The sequence below is a fragment of the Chiloscyllium plagiosum genome, chromosome 21 (genome assembly GCF_004010195.1).
Source record: "Chiloscyllium plagiosum isolate BGI_BamShark_2017 chromosome 21, ASM401019v2, whole genome shotgun sequence".
NCBI classification, from domain to species: domain Eukaryota; kingdom Metazoa; phylum Chordata; class Chondrichthyes; order Orectolobiformes; family Hemiscylliidae; genus Chiloscyllium; species Chiloscyllium plagiosum.
In genome coordinates this window covers 58,143,501-58,161,942 of record NC_057730.1, presented here as the reverse complement: position 1 = coordinate 58,161,942, position 18,442 = coordinate 58,143,501, and the positions used below count along the sequence as shown (strand labels likewise).

The 18,442-nt window shown below is 39.4% G+C and overlaps 1 protein-coding gene across 1 annotated transcript in view; it reads left to right on the top strand.

Annotated features, from left to right (window-relative positions):
- The window catches only part of LOC122560370 (transmembrane channel-like protein 5), a 101,171-nt gene that overhangs the window by 10,450 nt on the left and 72,279 nt on the right, over positions 1-18,442 (top strand). Inside the window, exons 4-7 of the mRNA XM_043711006.1 lie at positions 1,176-1,424; positions 4,662-4,813; positions 6,930-7,074; positions 11,207-11,362. Coding sequence (XP_043566941.1) covers positions 1,176-1,424; positions 4,662-4,813; positions 6,930-7,074; positions 11,207-11,362 — 702 coding nt within the window. The remainder of the gene's footprint in view (positions 1-1,175; positions 1,425-4,661; positions 4,814-6,929; positions 7,075-11,206; positions 11,363-18,442) is intronic.

Below are 18,442 nucleotides of genomic sequence, written 5' to 3'. Positions count from 1 at the left end.
TTGGTTAGGCCACTGTTGGAATATTGCGTGCAATTCTGGTCTCCTTCCTATCGGAAAGATGTTGTGAAACTTGAAAGGGTTCAGAAAAGATTTACAAGGATGTTGCCAGGGTTGGAAGATTTGTGCTGTAGAGAGAGGCTGGGGCTGTTTTCCCTGGAGCGTCAGAAGCTGAGGGGTGACTTTATAGAGGTTTATAAAATCATTTGGGGCATGGATAGGATAAATAGACAAAGTTTTTTCCCTGGGGTGGGGGAGTGCAGAACTAGAGGGCATAGGTTTAGGGTGAGAGGGGAAAGATATAAAAGAGACCTAAGGGGCAAATGTTTCACGCAGAGGGTGGTACATGTATGGAATGAGCTGCCAGAGGATGTGGTGGAGGCTGGTACAATTGCAACATTAAGAGGCATTTGGATGGGTATATGAATAGGAAGGGTTTGGAGGGATATGGGCCAGATGCTGGCAGGTGGGACTAGATTGGGTTGGGATATCTGGGCGGCATGGGCGAGTTGGACCGAAGGGTCTTTTCCATGCTGTACATCACTATGACTCTAATAGGCACCTGGATGGGTATATTAGTAGGAAGGGTTTGGAGAGATGTGGGCCAAATTCTGGTAAGTGGGACTAGATTAATTTCGTATATCTGGTCAGCATGGATGGGTTGGACCAAAGTGTCTGTTTCCATGCTGTGCAGTTCTATGACTCTCCTTAGCTGAGGCGAAATTAGATTGTTCGCAACCTGTATCATTTCTGAACTGAGATGAGATCTGACCACATGTCCATGCTCTTTCTAAGACCATCTACATTATTCCCACCTACGTAAGACCACACAGTTCTTGCTGCTGAAACCTTTGCCAAGCCTTGGTTACCTCTAGTCAGGACTCTCAGGTCTACCTCCCCATATTCTGTATTCAGTTAAGTTGGTGAAATCAAAAACTCTGTCACCATCTTTCCATAAAGAGCCTCATCATAAAATCTTACAGAGTTACAAACCAAAGACATTTGAAAGAAATGGAGATGTGGAGGAAATGTGTGATTGTAATGCACATCCCTCTGTGTTGGTTTATGGAAAAAACTGAGAAACAGAGGTATGCTATCAGTTAATTAAAAAGATTCAATGTCGACTAATCAGTATTATTTTATAATTTAATGTGTTCCTTTATTTCATTCTTTTATAGTCCCTTCAACGGTTCCGGGAGAATATGGTTATATATTTTCAGTTAGTTCATCCCTGGAAAAGATCTCTGAAAATCATTGGAGGGAAGTTTGGAACAAGTGTTCTGTCTTATTTCACATTCCTCAAATGGCTGTTTATGTTCAACATGTTCTCCTTCTTGATTAACTTCAGCTTCATCACCATCCCACAATTCTTTGACATGGGCATTAACAATCTCACTTTTACAGGCTTGGAGCTGCTCACTGGCTCAGTAAGTATCATTAATTAAAAATGTTTAATTTTTGTGCTTTTTAAAATTGCAAATGAAATCAGAAAGAACTGTTTTAAAACAAGTGTTTGAATGGACTTCTGCATGTTTTGAAAGCAAGTTAGTGGCACTTACAACAGGCATTGTGTTAACAGCTACTTGAACACACAGTAATTGATGGAGCTGCAGATGAACTGGAGCTGTGAGGTTCTGGGTACAGCTGGATCTATGGATTAGTGACCAGGTGTCAATGACAAAGCCCTTTGTCTGCCAATAACCATGTGATTGGTTATTAGGTAACTGAACAGCTTGGGGTTGGGAGCAAGATACAGAGAGAAATGTTTTGAAATAGGACCCGTTTCTCTGATCTCTGCAGTCAAACCCATTTTAAACAATTGAAAAACTAAGATTCATCTCAGCAAACTCTGAATAGGTACCACTGAATTGCCATCCCAGATTTCATGCACATATCTGTGCATGTGACTCTGTGTGCGCTTCACTGTGTGTGCATGAGACTGTATGCGTGAGACTGTGTGCACGTGACTGTGTGCGCGTGACTGTGTGCATGTGACTGTGTGTGCGTTTGACTGTGTGCGCGATTCTGTGTGCACGTTATTGTGTGTGCATGTGACTGTGTATGTGACTGTGCGTGTGTGTGATTGTGTGCGTGTGACTCTGTGTGCGTGACTCTATGTGTGTGTGTGAGAGAGAGAGATAGAAAGAGCTGGAAAATTTTGTACATCTGTTGTAAAATATTTAACTTTTGTGAGGAGTCTGGGACGAGCAGGCTTCGATTTCCAGTGTGTTACCCCAGTGAGTCGTGAGATTAAATTATGAGTATTTCCAATGAGAAGAGAAACAATATTGAAAGATAAACTTTAAACTGATAGAAATATCTAAACATCTCAATTATTTTCAATCGCTTAATCTGGTTAAATGAAAATAATTGGAAATATTCATGATTGGAATTTGAATTCATACCCTCAAATAATTTAATAGACAGCAGAAGTTTTTTGAAAATAGAGATTATGTGCATTGCTTAAGATGTAGATAAAATGTAAAAAGAAACATTAATCATGGTCATTGTCATTCTTACCACACTGGCTATACACTCTGCCCAATCTCATTCTGACTCTAGCGTTGCATCCAATCTACTCAGTAAAGTTCTAATTTATAACAAAGCTTTGATTAAGTTAGTAAAAGGTAAAGTCTGTTGGGATGTATGACTTTAATCATTATATTCTCATTTTAGGTTCTGGATGTAAGTTTACTCATTGAGCTGGACGGTTTTTTTTTCAGACGTTCCGTCACCATACTAAGTAACATCATCAGTGAGCCTCTGGTAAAGCACTGGTGTTATTTATGTGTTTAGGTTTCCTTGGGTTGGTGATGTCATTTCTAGTGGCGATGTCATTTCCTGTTCTTTTTCTCAGAGGATGGTAAATGGGCTCCAAGTCAATGGATTTGTTGCTAGAATTCCAGCTGGAATGCCATTCTTCTTACAACAAACACATTGACTTGGAGCCCATTTACCACCCCCTGAGAAAAGGAACAGGAAATGACATCACCACAGGAAATGACATCACCAACCCAAGGAAACCTAAACACATAAATAGGAAGCAGGTCATAACACTAGTGCTTCACCAGAGACTCTCACTGATGATGTTACCTAGTATGGTGACGGAACGTCTGAAAACAAACCTTCCAGCTCAGCGAGCAAACCTACATTCAGAACCTCAACCTGAGCTACAAAACTTCTCCAAACTTGCTCTCATTTTAGAGATTGTTCTGAACTTTGAAATGATCCAGAATAGAGACAGAAATCTGGATGGATCAGCATTCCTCACCCACAATTTCAGTTTTAACTTAAACACTTCATGAAATACTGATTTCTTGCAACAGTATTACAGACTACCTGTAGAAAAGCTTGTTATATTTCACATGATGGAAATAGATGTTAATGGTATAAATTGTTAAATAGCAAGAACAAGCTGACCTTTTGAGTATATTACCTAGCTGGCAGCTGTGATTGAACACAATCTGTGGAAGTTATCACTGACCACTCACTGGCAAGGAAGGGAACATGAGCTCTGCACCATGTCAGCTGGAAGAGGAGGAGCTGGAGATCAGGAATGTTAGGGGGAAGGTTGAGATTGAGAGGGCTGGAGGGAAGCTGGAGATCAGGAATAATGGAACAGGGAAGTGGGAGACAAGGGCTGGGGTTTGTCCACGAAAGGATTCCCTCTTTTCCTGGCCAAAAAACTGCAAGTTGGACCTCCTCCTTTACTTACTATTGCATTTAAATTATAGCACAAATAAAGCCCTCAGTTCGCAACTTCAGTCCATTCCCACCTACATTTGTGGAAATCTTGTTTGTCGCCTGTATGCGAGAATTACGATGGAAATGCAGGTGCATGCCAAGATTTTATCCTCACTACATCAGCAATGATCCGGCAATCAGCCAGCTGTCAGCCCTTTCCATTTCAATAGACAAATAGTGAAATCACCTTGAAGAAGAAAAGATCCGAATAGATTGATTGTTTCTCAGATCGGAAGGATGTGAACAGTAGTGTGAGCTAGCTTTTTGTGGTGGGACCTCTTCAAATAGACACAGGCACAACAGAAATTACATTGAATTCTGATGAGACTATCAAACTGCAGGGCATACCAATTATGTAGACAATTACAGAACAGTATAGACAAGTTAGCAGCATGTCAAGTTATACATTTTTGGGGAAAAGGGAAATGTAACAATGTATCATCTAATTGCAAGATTCTCAAAATTATAGGACTAGAGTGTTTTAAGGGTTTAGATCATGGCTTCTAGAACACAGGGCCAATGCAAATTTGCTCTTGAAAGCCCCCAGTAAACTGGGACAAGCCAATCATGGGGCAATCAACAAAGCAAAGGAAAATTATAACTGGAACAACAGAATTTAATTACAACCCAGTCACCATTATCCACACACTGTCCTAACAGCCTTTTTGTTTTGCAATGTGGTGTAGATTCAAGTTAGAATCTCAGTAATGAATTGGGCATTATACATTAATTTGCTCAATAATTTCCCTCCATGATGTAATAGTAAAAGCTTTCAAAAATCTTTAAACTGAAAAATCCATAAACCCTTGACCTTGGAAGTGTGTCATAGAATTTTTTCCAATGTTTCTGTGTATTTTTTTTGTATCTGTGACATCATTGTTATTGACTGTGAATAGCTAAACTTTTCCTTTTTATTGCAGGGTTATTTTACACAAACTGTGTTTTACTATGGCTTTTATACAAATATGAGCATTCAAGCAAATCCCACTGCAAAAATGTATAACATGCAAGTTGCTTACTTCCTCACGATTGGATGCTACATGCTGAGTTGCTTTCTGTATCTGGTTTACAGGTAATTGGATATAAGTTTTTCAGTTCCTAAACCATTCAGGATAATGATAGGCCGAAGGACCTGTTCCTGGGCTGTAAATAATAAGACCATAAGATCTTATGGTACAGGAGCAGAATTCGGCCTTTTGGCTCATCAAGAGTGCCAAGTCATTCAATCATGGCTGATAGGTTTCTCAACCCCATTTTCCTGCCTTCTCTCTGTAACCCTTGATCCCCTTATTAATCAAGAACTTGTTTATCTCTGTCGTAAATACACTCAATGACTTGGCCTCTACAGCTCTGTGTGGCAATGAGCTGCACAGATTCAACACTCTCTGGCTGAAGAAATTCCCCTTATCTCAGTTCTAGCGTATCGTCCCTTCACTCTGAGGTTATGCCCTCAGGTCCTAGTTTCTCTGGTTAGTGGAAACATCTTCTCCATGTCCATCCTATCCAGGCCCCCAAATATTCTGTAAGTTTCAACGACTTTCCCCATTTTCCTTCTCAATTCCATTGGGTACAGATCCAAAGCCCTCAAATGCTCCTCATTTGACAAGCCCTTTGTCCCCAGGATCATTTCTTATAGACCTTTTCTGGACCCTTCGAGGCCAGCACGGCCTTCCTTAGATAAATGGCCCAAAACTGCTCACAATATTGCAAATGCAGTCTGATCAGAACCTTATACAGCCTCAGCAGTACATTCCCACTTTTGTATTCTTGCCCTCTTGAAATAAGTGCGAACATTGCATTTGCCTTCCTAACTCAGACTAAAGCTGCATGCTAACATCATGAGAGTCTTGAGCTAGGATCCCCAAGTTCCTTGTGCTTCAGATTTCTGGAGCCTTTCCCCATTTATAAAATAGTCAATGCCACTATGCTTCCTACCAAAGTGCATAACCTCACATTTTCTCACATTGTATCCAATTGGCACTTCTTTGCCCATTCTCCTTCGTTGATCAATAGCTTTATTTACCTCCATTTGCTTATGTTAGGTGCAGATGTTTCTATGTGCACATATAACCATTCTAATATTTATTGACAAGCAGAGAAAATATACTTCAGCGTCTTTCATAAAATACTGCATTGGCAGATCAAGGTTAGCTGGATGGGGATGGTGTTATTGGACTAATAATCCAGAGATCTAAGGAGTGTTCCCAGGATCCGGGTTCAAATCCAACCATGACAGATGGTGAAATTTGAATTCAACAAAATGTAGATTGTGGTGCCTTCAAGTGACTTATTCTAACTTAATGGGACTGGTCACATCGGTTTTGGAGTGCCAGTGCTGATCCAGGAGCACAGTGGCCTATTAACGGGCAGCAGAGAAACTGGTCTTTCAGCAGATATCCTCTGGGTGGTGATCTTGGTAAAATTGGATACATTTGAACATGAGGGAGGCCATGGGGTCAGCATAGGTAGTTAATGAGGTGAGTGTGGTAAGATATGGTGAGAAATCTTATTATGCTTAGCCGTGCAAAACTCTCCTAAAATACTAACACGGCTGACATTTAGCCAAAACACGTAAGATTCAGCTGTAAATCAAAAAAGAGTATTCCTGTCGAGAGAATCAAAGCCGAGGCAAGTTATTGAACACGATTCAAGTTTTACTTTCGATATAAACCAATTTCACTTCAATATTTGGCATGAAAATCCAATACCCATTATTGAAAGAAAGTTAACAATAAAGAGCAGAAGGGACCTTCCCCAAATGTTAACCTTGAAAAGAGGGAGCTTTATTTAGTCCTGGGCTTGTGGTGATTGATGAATAGTTCATATAAAAGGAAAGAGTTTGGAATTTGTGCACTAATCTAAAACTGAGTAACTGCCCGATTGTCTCTTTCAGCTGCTGATTACGTTCTACACATTTTTTCCACTCCATTTTCTCTATTTGTTTCTGATTCCCATATTTTGCCGTTCACTTTAGGCCTGAGAAACTATTTGATGCTAATTCCATGTTATTCTGCTCTTTAAAGATGTTCCATTCCAAATGTACCATTAACAAGTCCTGACATCCCTCAGCTTATTAATTGCCAAAACAATCCATAAAAGATGAAATAGAGAAAAAAAACAGTCTTTATGAATACAGTTAATAATAATTTAGTAGATTGTGTGTTTAATTAATCATTTTTCTACTTTAGCATGGCAAAGTCGTTCAATGAAAACTTTATTGCAGTTGGCATTCTGAGTGGTGATGCAGCCAAGCTTCTGTGTTCATGGGACTTTAACATAACAAATGAGAAAGCAGTAGAACTGAAAAAAAGAAACATCAGCAGACAGTTAAAGGTATGTAACATGTAGCACCACGACATTTATAAATTCTGAACAGTTTATCTTACGCAACAATGAATTTCTTGTCACGTTAAAAAATGTAATCTATTACAAATGTCTTTAAAAAATACATTATCCATTTTAAAAATATCTATAGCTCAACCTTAAAAAATGATATAAGGTCTTTAAAGAATAGATAATGGACACTTTTATGGTCATTTAACTTTAGTTGCTAAGAGTGCATTGTTTTATATTTGATAGTTTGATTGGCCTTGGAGAAGGAGAGTAGGAGCAGCATAAACAAATAAAGAAGACACTTAGGAAAAGAACCTCTTTTTCACTGTGTTCAATTAATGTTATTATGCAGTTCTTCCTTCAGGTTTTTTCCTTCCTGGTTGATGCTTGGTAACTAAAAAATCTGAACAAAGAAATCTATTTAACTAAGAGCTTCCACCTTGCTGAGGAAGTTTCAAGCCAATCCCCACCAACAACAAAAACTATGCTCCAAGTAGCTAAGGCATCCCATAAGGTTCAAAAACAACTGTCAACATTTTGTTTGAAACAAACCCCTACATTTTTAAGAAAAAATATAGGTTTATCCTAACTCTCTGTATTAGCAATTCTTTTAAAGAATTCCAAAACCTGGATCTACATCTTCCCCAAAAAGTAATCAGTCCTTCCATGTGTCATGCCCTCTCTATTGAAATCCATCCATTAGTTTTGAGATATAATATTTTGGTGCATCACCTGTCAACACATTTAAACAGGAAGTTGCTGTCATTGATGTCAACAGTGTGTGCCTACCCTGCATTGGAACTGGAACTAAAACCGGAAGTTGTATGCCCCATGTTGGTGCCTCTCCCCACTGACAGCTCCCTTCACCACTGGCCACTCCCTTCATTGCTGGTCATCTCACTGGGTCTCTTGCTGGCTATTCCACTGGCCACTCCCCTTACTGCCCAGCTCATCACTTCCCTCAGACAAGGACTCATTTTTTATTTTGATTTGATTTGATTTATTATTGTCACATGTACCTAGATACAGTGAAGCATTTTGTTTTGCGTGCAATGCAGGCAGATTATACCACACAAAATACATAAGAGACTCAATAATCCTCTGGCTCGGTAGTTTTGAAATCAATTTCTGGGACACTAGGTTGCTACATGAAATGAGCTTAAAACATGAAGCCATTACCCAAGTCTTGTGTCATCACCAATGGTGACAGCAAAGAGTTGGTGATGACAGGGATTGTGATGGCATCCCCTTCACTGGCAATGGTTACAAAAACAGCCATATTGTTCATTGACCAACTGACAACACAGGTGAAAAGATTGCCTCACTTAAGTAAAGCATTATAAAATCACAGACACACAAAATTCAGCTCGTTTGTCATTTTGAACTGAGCTCCAAAGGCACTCCTAAATTTGAGAAATCTTGGTCAAGGACCTCACTTACCCCTATCACACTAGCTACCCTTATGTTAGGACCCCTGTAGAGACTGCTAACATTTGAAAAGATATTTGAATTTCTTGTTCACAAAGGGAGGTAGACATAAGTGAGAGCAGCACGGTTGCTCAGTGGTTAGCACTGCTGCCTCACTGCGCGAAGGACCAGAGTTCGATTCCAGCCTTAGGCAGCTGTCTGTGTGAAGTTTGCACATTATCCCCATGTCTGCATGGGTTTCCTCCGCGTGCTCCAGTTTCCTCCCACAGTCCAAAGATGTGAAGGCTAGGTGAATTGGCCATGCTACGTTGCCTGTAGTGTTCGGGGATGGGTAGGTTAGGGGTAAATGTAGAGTAATAGGATAGGGGAATGGATCTGCATAGGTAACTCCCTGGAAGGTCAGTGTGGATTTGTTGGGCCAAATGGCCTGTTTCACACTATAGGGATTCTATGAAAAAAAGGAAATTACAGACAAGTTAGTTTAACACGTGTCTTTGGAAAATTGTTGAAAATTGTTGATTAAGGAAATAATCACAGGATATTTGGAATGTCAAAATGCAATCCATCAAAGTCAGTTTGTGTTTGATGAACTTGCCGGAGTTCTTCAAGGATGTAACAAGCAAAGTGAATGTTGGATTTCTTGAAGAATGAGGAATGATGTAATTGCACTGGAGGTAGTTCAGAGAAGGTGCCCGAGATTAATTGCAGAGATGAAGGACTTGTCTTATGAGGACAGATCAAACAGTTTGGGCCTACATCTAGTATAATTTAGAAGGATGAGAGGGGACCTAATTGAGGATATTTATGATACTAAAACAAATTGACAAAGTAGACACAAATAAGGTATTTCTTCTGGTAGACCAATCAAGAAAGATGTCATAGTTTTCTCCTAAGGCTAAGTGAGGTTGAGGGTATTTGGAGATGAGGGGGATTTATCTCTCTGAAAGGATTGTGAATCTATGGAATTCACTGCCCCAGAGTGGGGTTGACACCAGAACACTGAATAAATTTGGTGAAGAGATAGATTTTTAATCGGTAATGTGAAGGGTAATTGGGAGCAGGTAGAATAGTGAAGTTGAAGAAGGGCTTATGCCCGAAACGTCGATTCTCCTGCTCCTTGGATGCTGCCTGACCTGCTGCGCTTTTCCACCAACACATTTTTCAGTTAGTGAAGTTGAAGCCAAGATAAGATCAGCCATGATTGTAGATTGTAGACTCAAGTAGTCTGAAATGCCAGCTGTGCCATGAATTCTCATGTTCATATTGTACATTTTAAATTTTTACTCAAACAGGGAAAGTAAAAATGATATTGAGGAACCAATATTTATTAGACAACTTAACTTTAAAGATCAACATAACCAATAGACTGTCACCATGGTGACAATTTCACTCTAAAGTGGACACTTTATTCTCCAGAAACCATTCCAAGGTTATTATCTGTTCCCAATGGCCTCCTTCCTTTTTCCTTTCCCCACCAGGTAACTTCAAAGCCAGGACTGACTTTCAATATGCACATTACACTGGAGTTTCATCCCACTACCAGAACTAGTTGAATTTTCTGGCCATATTTCTCACAAACTAGGTCTACAATATGTGTACGGGCTTCCACTTCCTTCCTTTCTCTCTTTCCCTCTCTTTCCCCAACTCCATTCTAACTTGGAACTAAATGGACAAAGTAAACATCGACATGCCAATCACCTCCCTTTACGAATTGGACATTAATAGTCCACCCCTCCATCACAAGTACTATTCCCATGGTCTACAAGGATTAACATCTTGCTGTTCTTCCCAGAGCGAAAAAAAAAGCTGAGCCCATCTTTAACCTTTAATAACCAAACCACCCCAAGCTCGTTGTCAGCCAGAGTTCATTGTAGGTTAGATAGCACACTTTATTCCTTCACTTCAGCTTCAATTAAGAGTCCCAAAATATAAGAACTGTCTTTATCACACCTAAAAGCTGGTTTTGCTTCAGCAGTGCTGTACAATGTGGGTAGCTACTTCTGCCAATGAAGATTATTCCTAGAATGACTTCCCAATGGAAGTATAAATTATTACAGAGGTCACAAACAAAATAAAGAAACATGTGAAGGCATGCAGCAAGAAGAACCAAAGCAAATTGCATTGTACTTAAAATAAATTACATTCCTAATCTCCCAAGAGAAAGATAGTCATTTTCTTCCAGAGAAAATTTGGGTTGATTTGACCAGTGATACCCACAACCCAGTGAGAAAGAAAACTCGACTGCATCATCTGCTTACCCACCAGTGAGGAAAGGTTGACATCGTGTGTCACTGCTGAGGGGTCACAAGGAACTTTAACTTTGTTTCTCTCTTCACCAATGCTCCTAGGCCTGCTGAGTTTCTCCATCAATTTCATATTCAAGATTGTCAAAATAATAAGAGTAGTTTGATAGTGTATGTTTACACAAGGAGGCCTCAAGTCAAACCAAATGTTGCAATCTATTTATCTAATCAAATGACTTCTTTCGCTGCTCCTTGGATGCTGCCTGAACTGCAGTGCTCTTCCAGCACCACTAATCCAGAATTTTTTTATTAAATGTTTATTGACAAATACCAAAGAAACTAATGCATCAAAATAGAGCAAATTAAAGTAATTTTTCTGAAAAATATGATAGAGTTTCAAAACTCAAGAAGACTACAAGATCATATTTGCAGTTAAAAGACTGAATTGTTCATATTTACAGGAAATGTTATCTGAAAAAATGCACTACCATCGGCAACTATCAACAAAACAGAGAATATTGCGAAATTTAATTCACCTAATGGCCTGGATTATTTCATTAGGAACAACATATGGTTGCTGTTTTGGAATCCATTCCTTTTCGATCTCCAATTTTAAGGTATAACGTGTATTGAGTTTGCATTTTACCTTTTATATGTGTTGATCTACTGAATGCATGATAATGCATTTGTGTATAACAGAATTGTTATGATGCAGGTGACCATTTGGCCCATCCTTCAGCACCAACTCATTGAGCAGTTTAACTTATGGCAATCCTGCTTTTTCCCCATGACCCTGCACATCATATTCCATTGTAAATAATCACCTAATGTTCTCTTGAATGCCTCAATTTCAATCTGCTTCCACTGCACTTCCTGCAGCGCATTCCTTAAAGAACTGAGTCCGAAATAAAAATGTAGGAAAGGGCAGATCAAAATTGAGGAAAGTTGCTGGAAAGTAAATTGTTTATGAATATTCAATCGGAGAAATTGTCAATAAAAGATGAAAAAAATTAAACCACTCAAAACACAATAAAATTCATTTGCGTTTTGTTAGTTATTTGAATTTCTAGGAAGAAGTCAATAGACAGTAATGTCAAGAGATAAAAAGTTAAATCAATATAGCCTGTTTACAATCTCACCTCAAATTAAAATTACACCCAAAGAATCTGTGTTTGAGTGAGTGAGAGAGAGGCAAAGAGAGAGGAATAGAAGCAGAAGATTGCACATTTACATCAATTTTTTTGGAATAACAATATAGTATTCTTTGTGATGTTAAAGCAAACTTCTATCAGTGTTGATTTGAGCATTTGAATAGGGAAAAGGTATTGGTTTGTGCAACCAATTTTTGCATCATATGCTACCTTTAACTTAAACCATGCAAGCCCAGTACTGAATGCAGACCAAGGTAATGTACACATGAAATAAAGCAAGAACATTACCCTGCAATCACTTTTTCAAATGGCTGTTCCTCTGGTATGATGCCATGATTCTGTTGGTAAAGAGATGGCAGCTAAGGGTGTACCAGGTTGATCATTGTCAATGACAAAAACAACCTGTCAGAGGAAAGATTAATGTACCCATTCATCAAAATTAATACATTTTGAAACATTAAGATTAGGCATTTGTAGTTTTATAAAGGCAGTGCATCAAATAATACATAGGCATTACTCTTAAAACATGATGGTTGGGGTCTCAAACGCATAACAAATCTGAGCCAATTATTTTGGACTGATGAAAATCTTGAGAATCCTGACTCTTCTTTACAATCTATCATGTTATTTATTTTATCCCAATCACATGACAACCTTGACACTTGTACATCGCATATCAACATCAAAGGATATTGATGATGATGTGTCACACAACTTGAGTTGATGTGTTCCATCCTTGCAGGTGCTGATCTGTGCTCCAGTGATTAATGTGTGACTGTAATTTATCCTCCCTTAACCTGACTACAGGAAGTGCAATCCCCAACTCTCCAGATTCTGTTTTTTTCTCTAACAGGCACTTATCATAATTAAGGCTCCAAGATCTTCCTTGTGATTAATGGAATTTGTCTCTCTTTGATATCAAAAAGACTTTTATACCCAATTGGTGCCTGTGCCTCTGACATTATTAATCCTTTCCTAACAATCTAATTGTTATTAACTTCTCATTAAGCAGACGGTTATTGTACATTATCAGCATCACTACAGAGTACAGCAGCTTTGTAAGAATGGTTTTGAGCCAAGGTGGTCAACCTTATGTCTGCTGTGACTCAGGAGCTGCCCCATGGGCACAACAGCTCTGCAGCTTTTGCTACAGAGGAAGACAGTGAGCTGAGAAGGTGCAAAATTCTCTTGCCTCTGTGGGACAGTAGCACGATGTAAATGTTGCCTTCAAAGATCCAACACAAACACCATATGGTCATCTTCAGTGTTGTAACAATTTTGTGAGACATACAACAACTTAGAGAACCTTCATTAGGGCTGAGGAAATGACCTGGGAGTTGCAGTGAGAGAGAGACTCCCTGAGATTCTTGTAGAGAGAGGAGGAAAACTTCTTCAAGGCAGGCATCCTTGCAAGAGGATTCGCAGTAGGGTTAAAATCAACGAGGTAAAAACAATGACTGCAGATGCTGGAAACCAGATTCTGGATTAGTGGTGCTGGAAGAGCACAGCAATTCAGGCAGCATCCGAGAACGTGCCTATCATGGGACAGCTAAATATCAAACTTACTGGGGATGAATTAAGAAAGCTGTAGCTATGAGCAAAGCTCCTGAACTCATCAAACACAAGAAACGAGCATTCCTGCAACATAAGCAGCATTTGCACAGACCTCTCCCTTCCTGCTGGAAAGAGAGAGGGTGGTCCCCAGGGTGTGAATGATTCTAAGATTAGGACTGTGTATCAGAACATAGCATACCACAGTAACTGCAACAACTATCTAGGCATTATGCGAATGAGCACCATGCTGTCAGCAGACTGCAGATCCTGACTGAATGCATCTATCCTGAATCTCAGACCAGTTTAAGAACTGGACAACCTCCCTCCCATTACAACAATGTCATTGGGATCAATCTTCATTGAAAGATTCCATGGTCACTGCTGTAGAGTTGGTAAAATATTATTTTGTGAGATCACAAAATAAAAGCACCTTGAGCTATGGTTAGAGTCACTGAGGTCTTGGAATAGAGGGGACAGTAGCAATGTGGATACATTGAGTATCGGCATTGGGAGGTCATGTTGAGGCTATACAAGGCATCGGTTCAGCCACTTTTGGAACACTGCGTTCAGTTCTGGTCTCCCTACTATCAGAAAGATGTTGTTAAACTTGAAAGGGTTCAGAAAATATTTACAAGGATGTTACCAGGATTGGAGAAGCTGCACAGGCTGGGGCTATTTTCCCTGGAACATTGGAAGCTGAGGGGCAAACTTAGAGAAGTATATAAAATCATGGGGGGCACGGAAAGGGTGAATAGCCAAGATCTTATTCCTAGTGTAGTGGAGTCCAAAACTAGAGGGCATAGGTTTCAGGTGAGAGAGGAAAGATTTTAAAAGGACTTAAGGGGCGACTTTTTCATGCAGAGGGTGATGTGTGTATGGAATAACCTGCCAGAGGAAGTGGAAGAGGTTGGTACAATTACAACATTTAAAAGGTATCTGGATGGATATGTGAATAGGAAAGGTTTAGAGGGATATGGGCCAAATGCTGGCAAATGGGATTAGATTAATTTAGAATATCTGGTCGGCATGGATGAGTTGAAACAAAGGATCCGTTGCCGTGCTGTACAATGCTTTGACTCTGTGACTCCATGACCGAATGACTGTGACTCTATGACTGTATGACTGTGACTCTATGACCGAATGACTGTGACTCTATGACTGTATGACTGTGACTCTATGACTGTATGACTGTGACTCCATGACTGTATGACTGTGACTCCATGACTGTATGACTGTGACTCTATGAATCTGTGACTCTGTAACTCTGTGACTGTAAAATTAGCTGAATGATAGGAAACAAAAGATAATGGCCAATGACTATTTTTTGGTCTGGAGGAAGTTTGTCGTGGAGCTCCTCATGGGTCATTTTTGGGACTCTTTCTTATCTTGATATATATTAATGATCTGGATCATGCAGGGGACAATTTTGAAGTGCACAGATGTCACAAAATACAGATGAATTTTAAACTGTGTAGAACTTCAATAACACTGACACGTTGGTAGGGTGAGTAGATAATTGAAAGATGAAGTTAAATGCAGAGAAGTGTGAGATGAAACTTTGGGATAAAAACATGGAGAGACCACATAAGATAAATTCTCATCCTTGATGATGTGCAGGAGCAGGGACACCTGGGTATGTATGTTCATAAGTCATTTAAGGTGGTAGGACGTCCAGAGGGTAGAGGCATACAATATTTTAGACTTTATAAATAGAGACAATAAGAGTACAAGAGTGAAGAAGTATTGTGGAACTATAATGGCATTGGTTAGAACCCAGGAGAAAGTGACAACCCCCTACACCTCCATCCAAGACCCCAAAGGATCCTTCCACATGTGACAGAGATTTACCTGTCCTTCCACACATGTCATCTACTGTATCCTTTGCACCCGATGTGGTCTCCTCTACATCAGGGAGACAAGACGCCAACTTGCAGATCGTTTCAGAGAATATCTCTGGGATACCCACACCAACCAACCCCACCACCCAGTGTCTGAACACTTTAACTCCCCCTCCCACTCCACCAAGGACATGCTCCCCTGGGCCTCCTCCATTGCCAAACCCTAACCACCCGACGCCTGGAGGAAGAACGCCTCAACTTCCGTCTTGGGATCCTGCAACCACACGGGATTAATGTAGATTTCACCAGCTTCCTCATTTTCCCCCTACATTATCCCAGTCCCAAGCCTCCAACTTGGCACCACTCATTTGACCTGTCCACCTTCCTTCCCATCTCTCCACTCCCCCCTCCCCTCCGAACTATCACCATTACCCTCACTTCCATCTGCCAATCGCATTCCCATGAAGGGCTTATGCCGGAAACGTCAATTCTCCTGCTCCTTGGATGCTGCCTGACCTGCTGTGCTTTTCCAGCAACACACTCTCGACGCTGGTTAGAACCCAGCTGGAGTCCTGCATACAGTTCTGGGCACCACATTATAAGAAGAATATGAATGCACTGGAGAGCGTGTAGAGGACGATTATGAGGATGGTTTCAGTAATCACAAACTTCAGTAGGACGAATGATTGGAGAAGCTGAATGTGGTTTCCTTGGAAGGAGAAGGCAGAAGGGAGACTTGGTAGAGGTCTTCAAAATCATAAGCGGTCTGGAAAAAGTTGACAGGGAGACACTGTTCCCACTCATAATACGATCAAGAGCCAGAGGGCACATATTTTGAAAAAGAAAGTAATATGAGGAGAGAAAAGTTTTTTCCCCACAGCGAGTATCCAGATTTGAAAAGCACTACCTTAAGGTAGAATAGAAATGTGTTGAGGTTTATGGGAAAAATGGCTGGAATTTGACAAGAAGTCAGAATACTTGGACCACCAGTGCAACACAAGGGTTGAACAGCCTCCTTCTGCACCATACCAGTTCTGATAGTCTCTATTTCCCTGGCCCATCAATCTCTAAGATTCCTGTTGATTCCCATTCTGTCCTTTTTTACTGAATACCAGTTTTCACAAGAAACCTGTTTGTCTGTTAACAGAAAGCATTATTCCAATCCTCACAGCCACCTCTGCTTTGTCTCTCTGCACAGCAGCATCTTTCTTGTCTCTCTGTTTGTCTCAAAGAGCAGCTGTCCTTTTTCCCTGTATTTTTATGTAAGGTATGAAAATTGTCACTTGATATTTCTATAAGTTTTTGTTTGAGTTTCTCCCTGAGCTGGGGTGCTTCGTGAATTCTCTAATTCAAATTGAAAGAGACATTTTAAAATATAGCTGTCTCATAAAGTCCATTGTTCATAATGTTTCTGCTATGATTTGTTGAATTATATCTATTTAATTGGAACCAATTCAATATTTTCAGTCATTCTAAAGAAATTTGAAAATGCCAAAATTTTGAAGATGAGTAAAACAAATAAAGTTCTTTATTTTGAAGCTTGCAGAAAGAGATTGGAGATCAGAAATAAAAACAAAATGCTGGGGAAACTCAGCGGGTCTGGCAGTGTCTCTGGGAGATAAGCAGAGTTAATGTTTCAAATCTCTTTTGAAAATTATACAGGTATAATGTATATTTTAAAGCTAGTATTTGATACTTGTGTACTATAATACTATAAAACTCCATTTTGATAATTATGTAATTGTGAAACAATATGTTTGAATGAATATTCCAAAGAAGAGTCACATTGGACTTGAAACATTAGCTCTGCTTTCTCTCCACAGACACTGCCAGGCCTGCTGAGTTTCTCCAGCACTTCGTTAGTATTTCTGATCTCCAGTCTCCACAGTGGTTTGCTTTTACATATTTGAAAGACCGATTATTGTTTGCTATCTATATCAACATTTATCATTAAATTATTGAAATAGACAAATATACAGGCAGAACATGTACACAAAATGTAAAGTTTTAACAAGAAAGTATTTTGTTTTGCAGAGATTATTTTAATTAAAATCTGTTAAGTTCAGCTAGTTTAAGTTTACCCTAATATATTCTGTCCAAAAACATATATTCATCAACTAAATTACTGGGCCTACATGTACTCAAGGAGAAATCCTCATTCACAAAGAGGTTATCAACCTAGTAAAATACTGAAGCATTAATATCTAAAAACTGAAATGCACAAAAAGTTTTCTTGCATAATTATAAATTTTCTATTAAAATTTGGGTGGGATTTTGATGTGAAAATATAGGTGAGGTTGATAGCATTCACTCTTATTTGTAAATTAAACAGCAGATTTTGCAAGCTCACATGAACAGTTGAACAATAAAAGTTCTCTGCATGGGAGAAGGTGCTGCTCTTTAAACTGCACAATAATATCAGATCCACCTGGTCCAATGTGTGGTGGGAGAAAGCCATTCTTAACAATAGTAACAGACCACAACGTCTGAGCTTGTTCATTTCCAATTAAGGTATCTTTCTCATAATGTGATAAATCTTAATTGCTCAAAAACAACTTCTCTGGCATTGAAATTAACTTTTAAAAGGTATGTAAAATCATTACTGCAACCTTTTATTATTGTTGGAGTTTTTTTTAAAAAATTAAGTGTATTAGTTTTTTATTTCTGTCTCTTTTGGCTCTGTCTTACGCTAATCCATCTTTCCCTCTCTCACATTATGCATCAAAATGATGCATCATTCTGTCTTTCCATGTCTGCTTCAAACATTCTGCAGTTTATTAATGATTGTTGAATTTAATTGATTGTGGAGATACAGTTTCTTGTCCTGTTCCCAGTTGAAGAGAGGCTGGGCAGGAAGCTGCATTGGCTGGATATTTGGCTGACAGCAGCTTGCCATCCGATGCACATAGCAAGTCTATGAACAAGTGTGTGTGTGTAACAAACAGCAAACTACCTGTTCACTGACTACAGCAAGAGCTGGTCCAATAGAATGATGAGCACAACACCAGATAAAACATCTAACCCAACAGTCAACTTGTAGTTCCACACTAAAATCTCCCCAAAAACGACAATGTAGCCACTTTAATTAACAGTACAGATTACTAGCACAAGAGTAGTTAATATCTGTTACAGATTTTCTATTAGGACAGCTGAT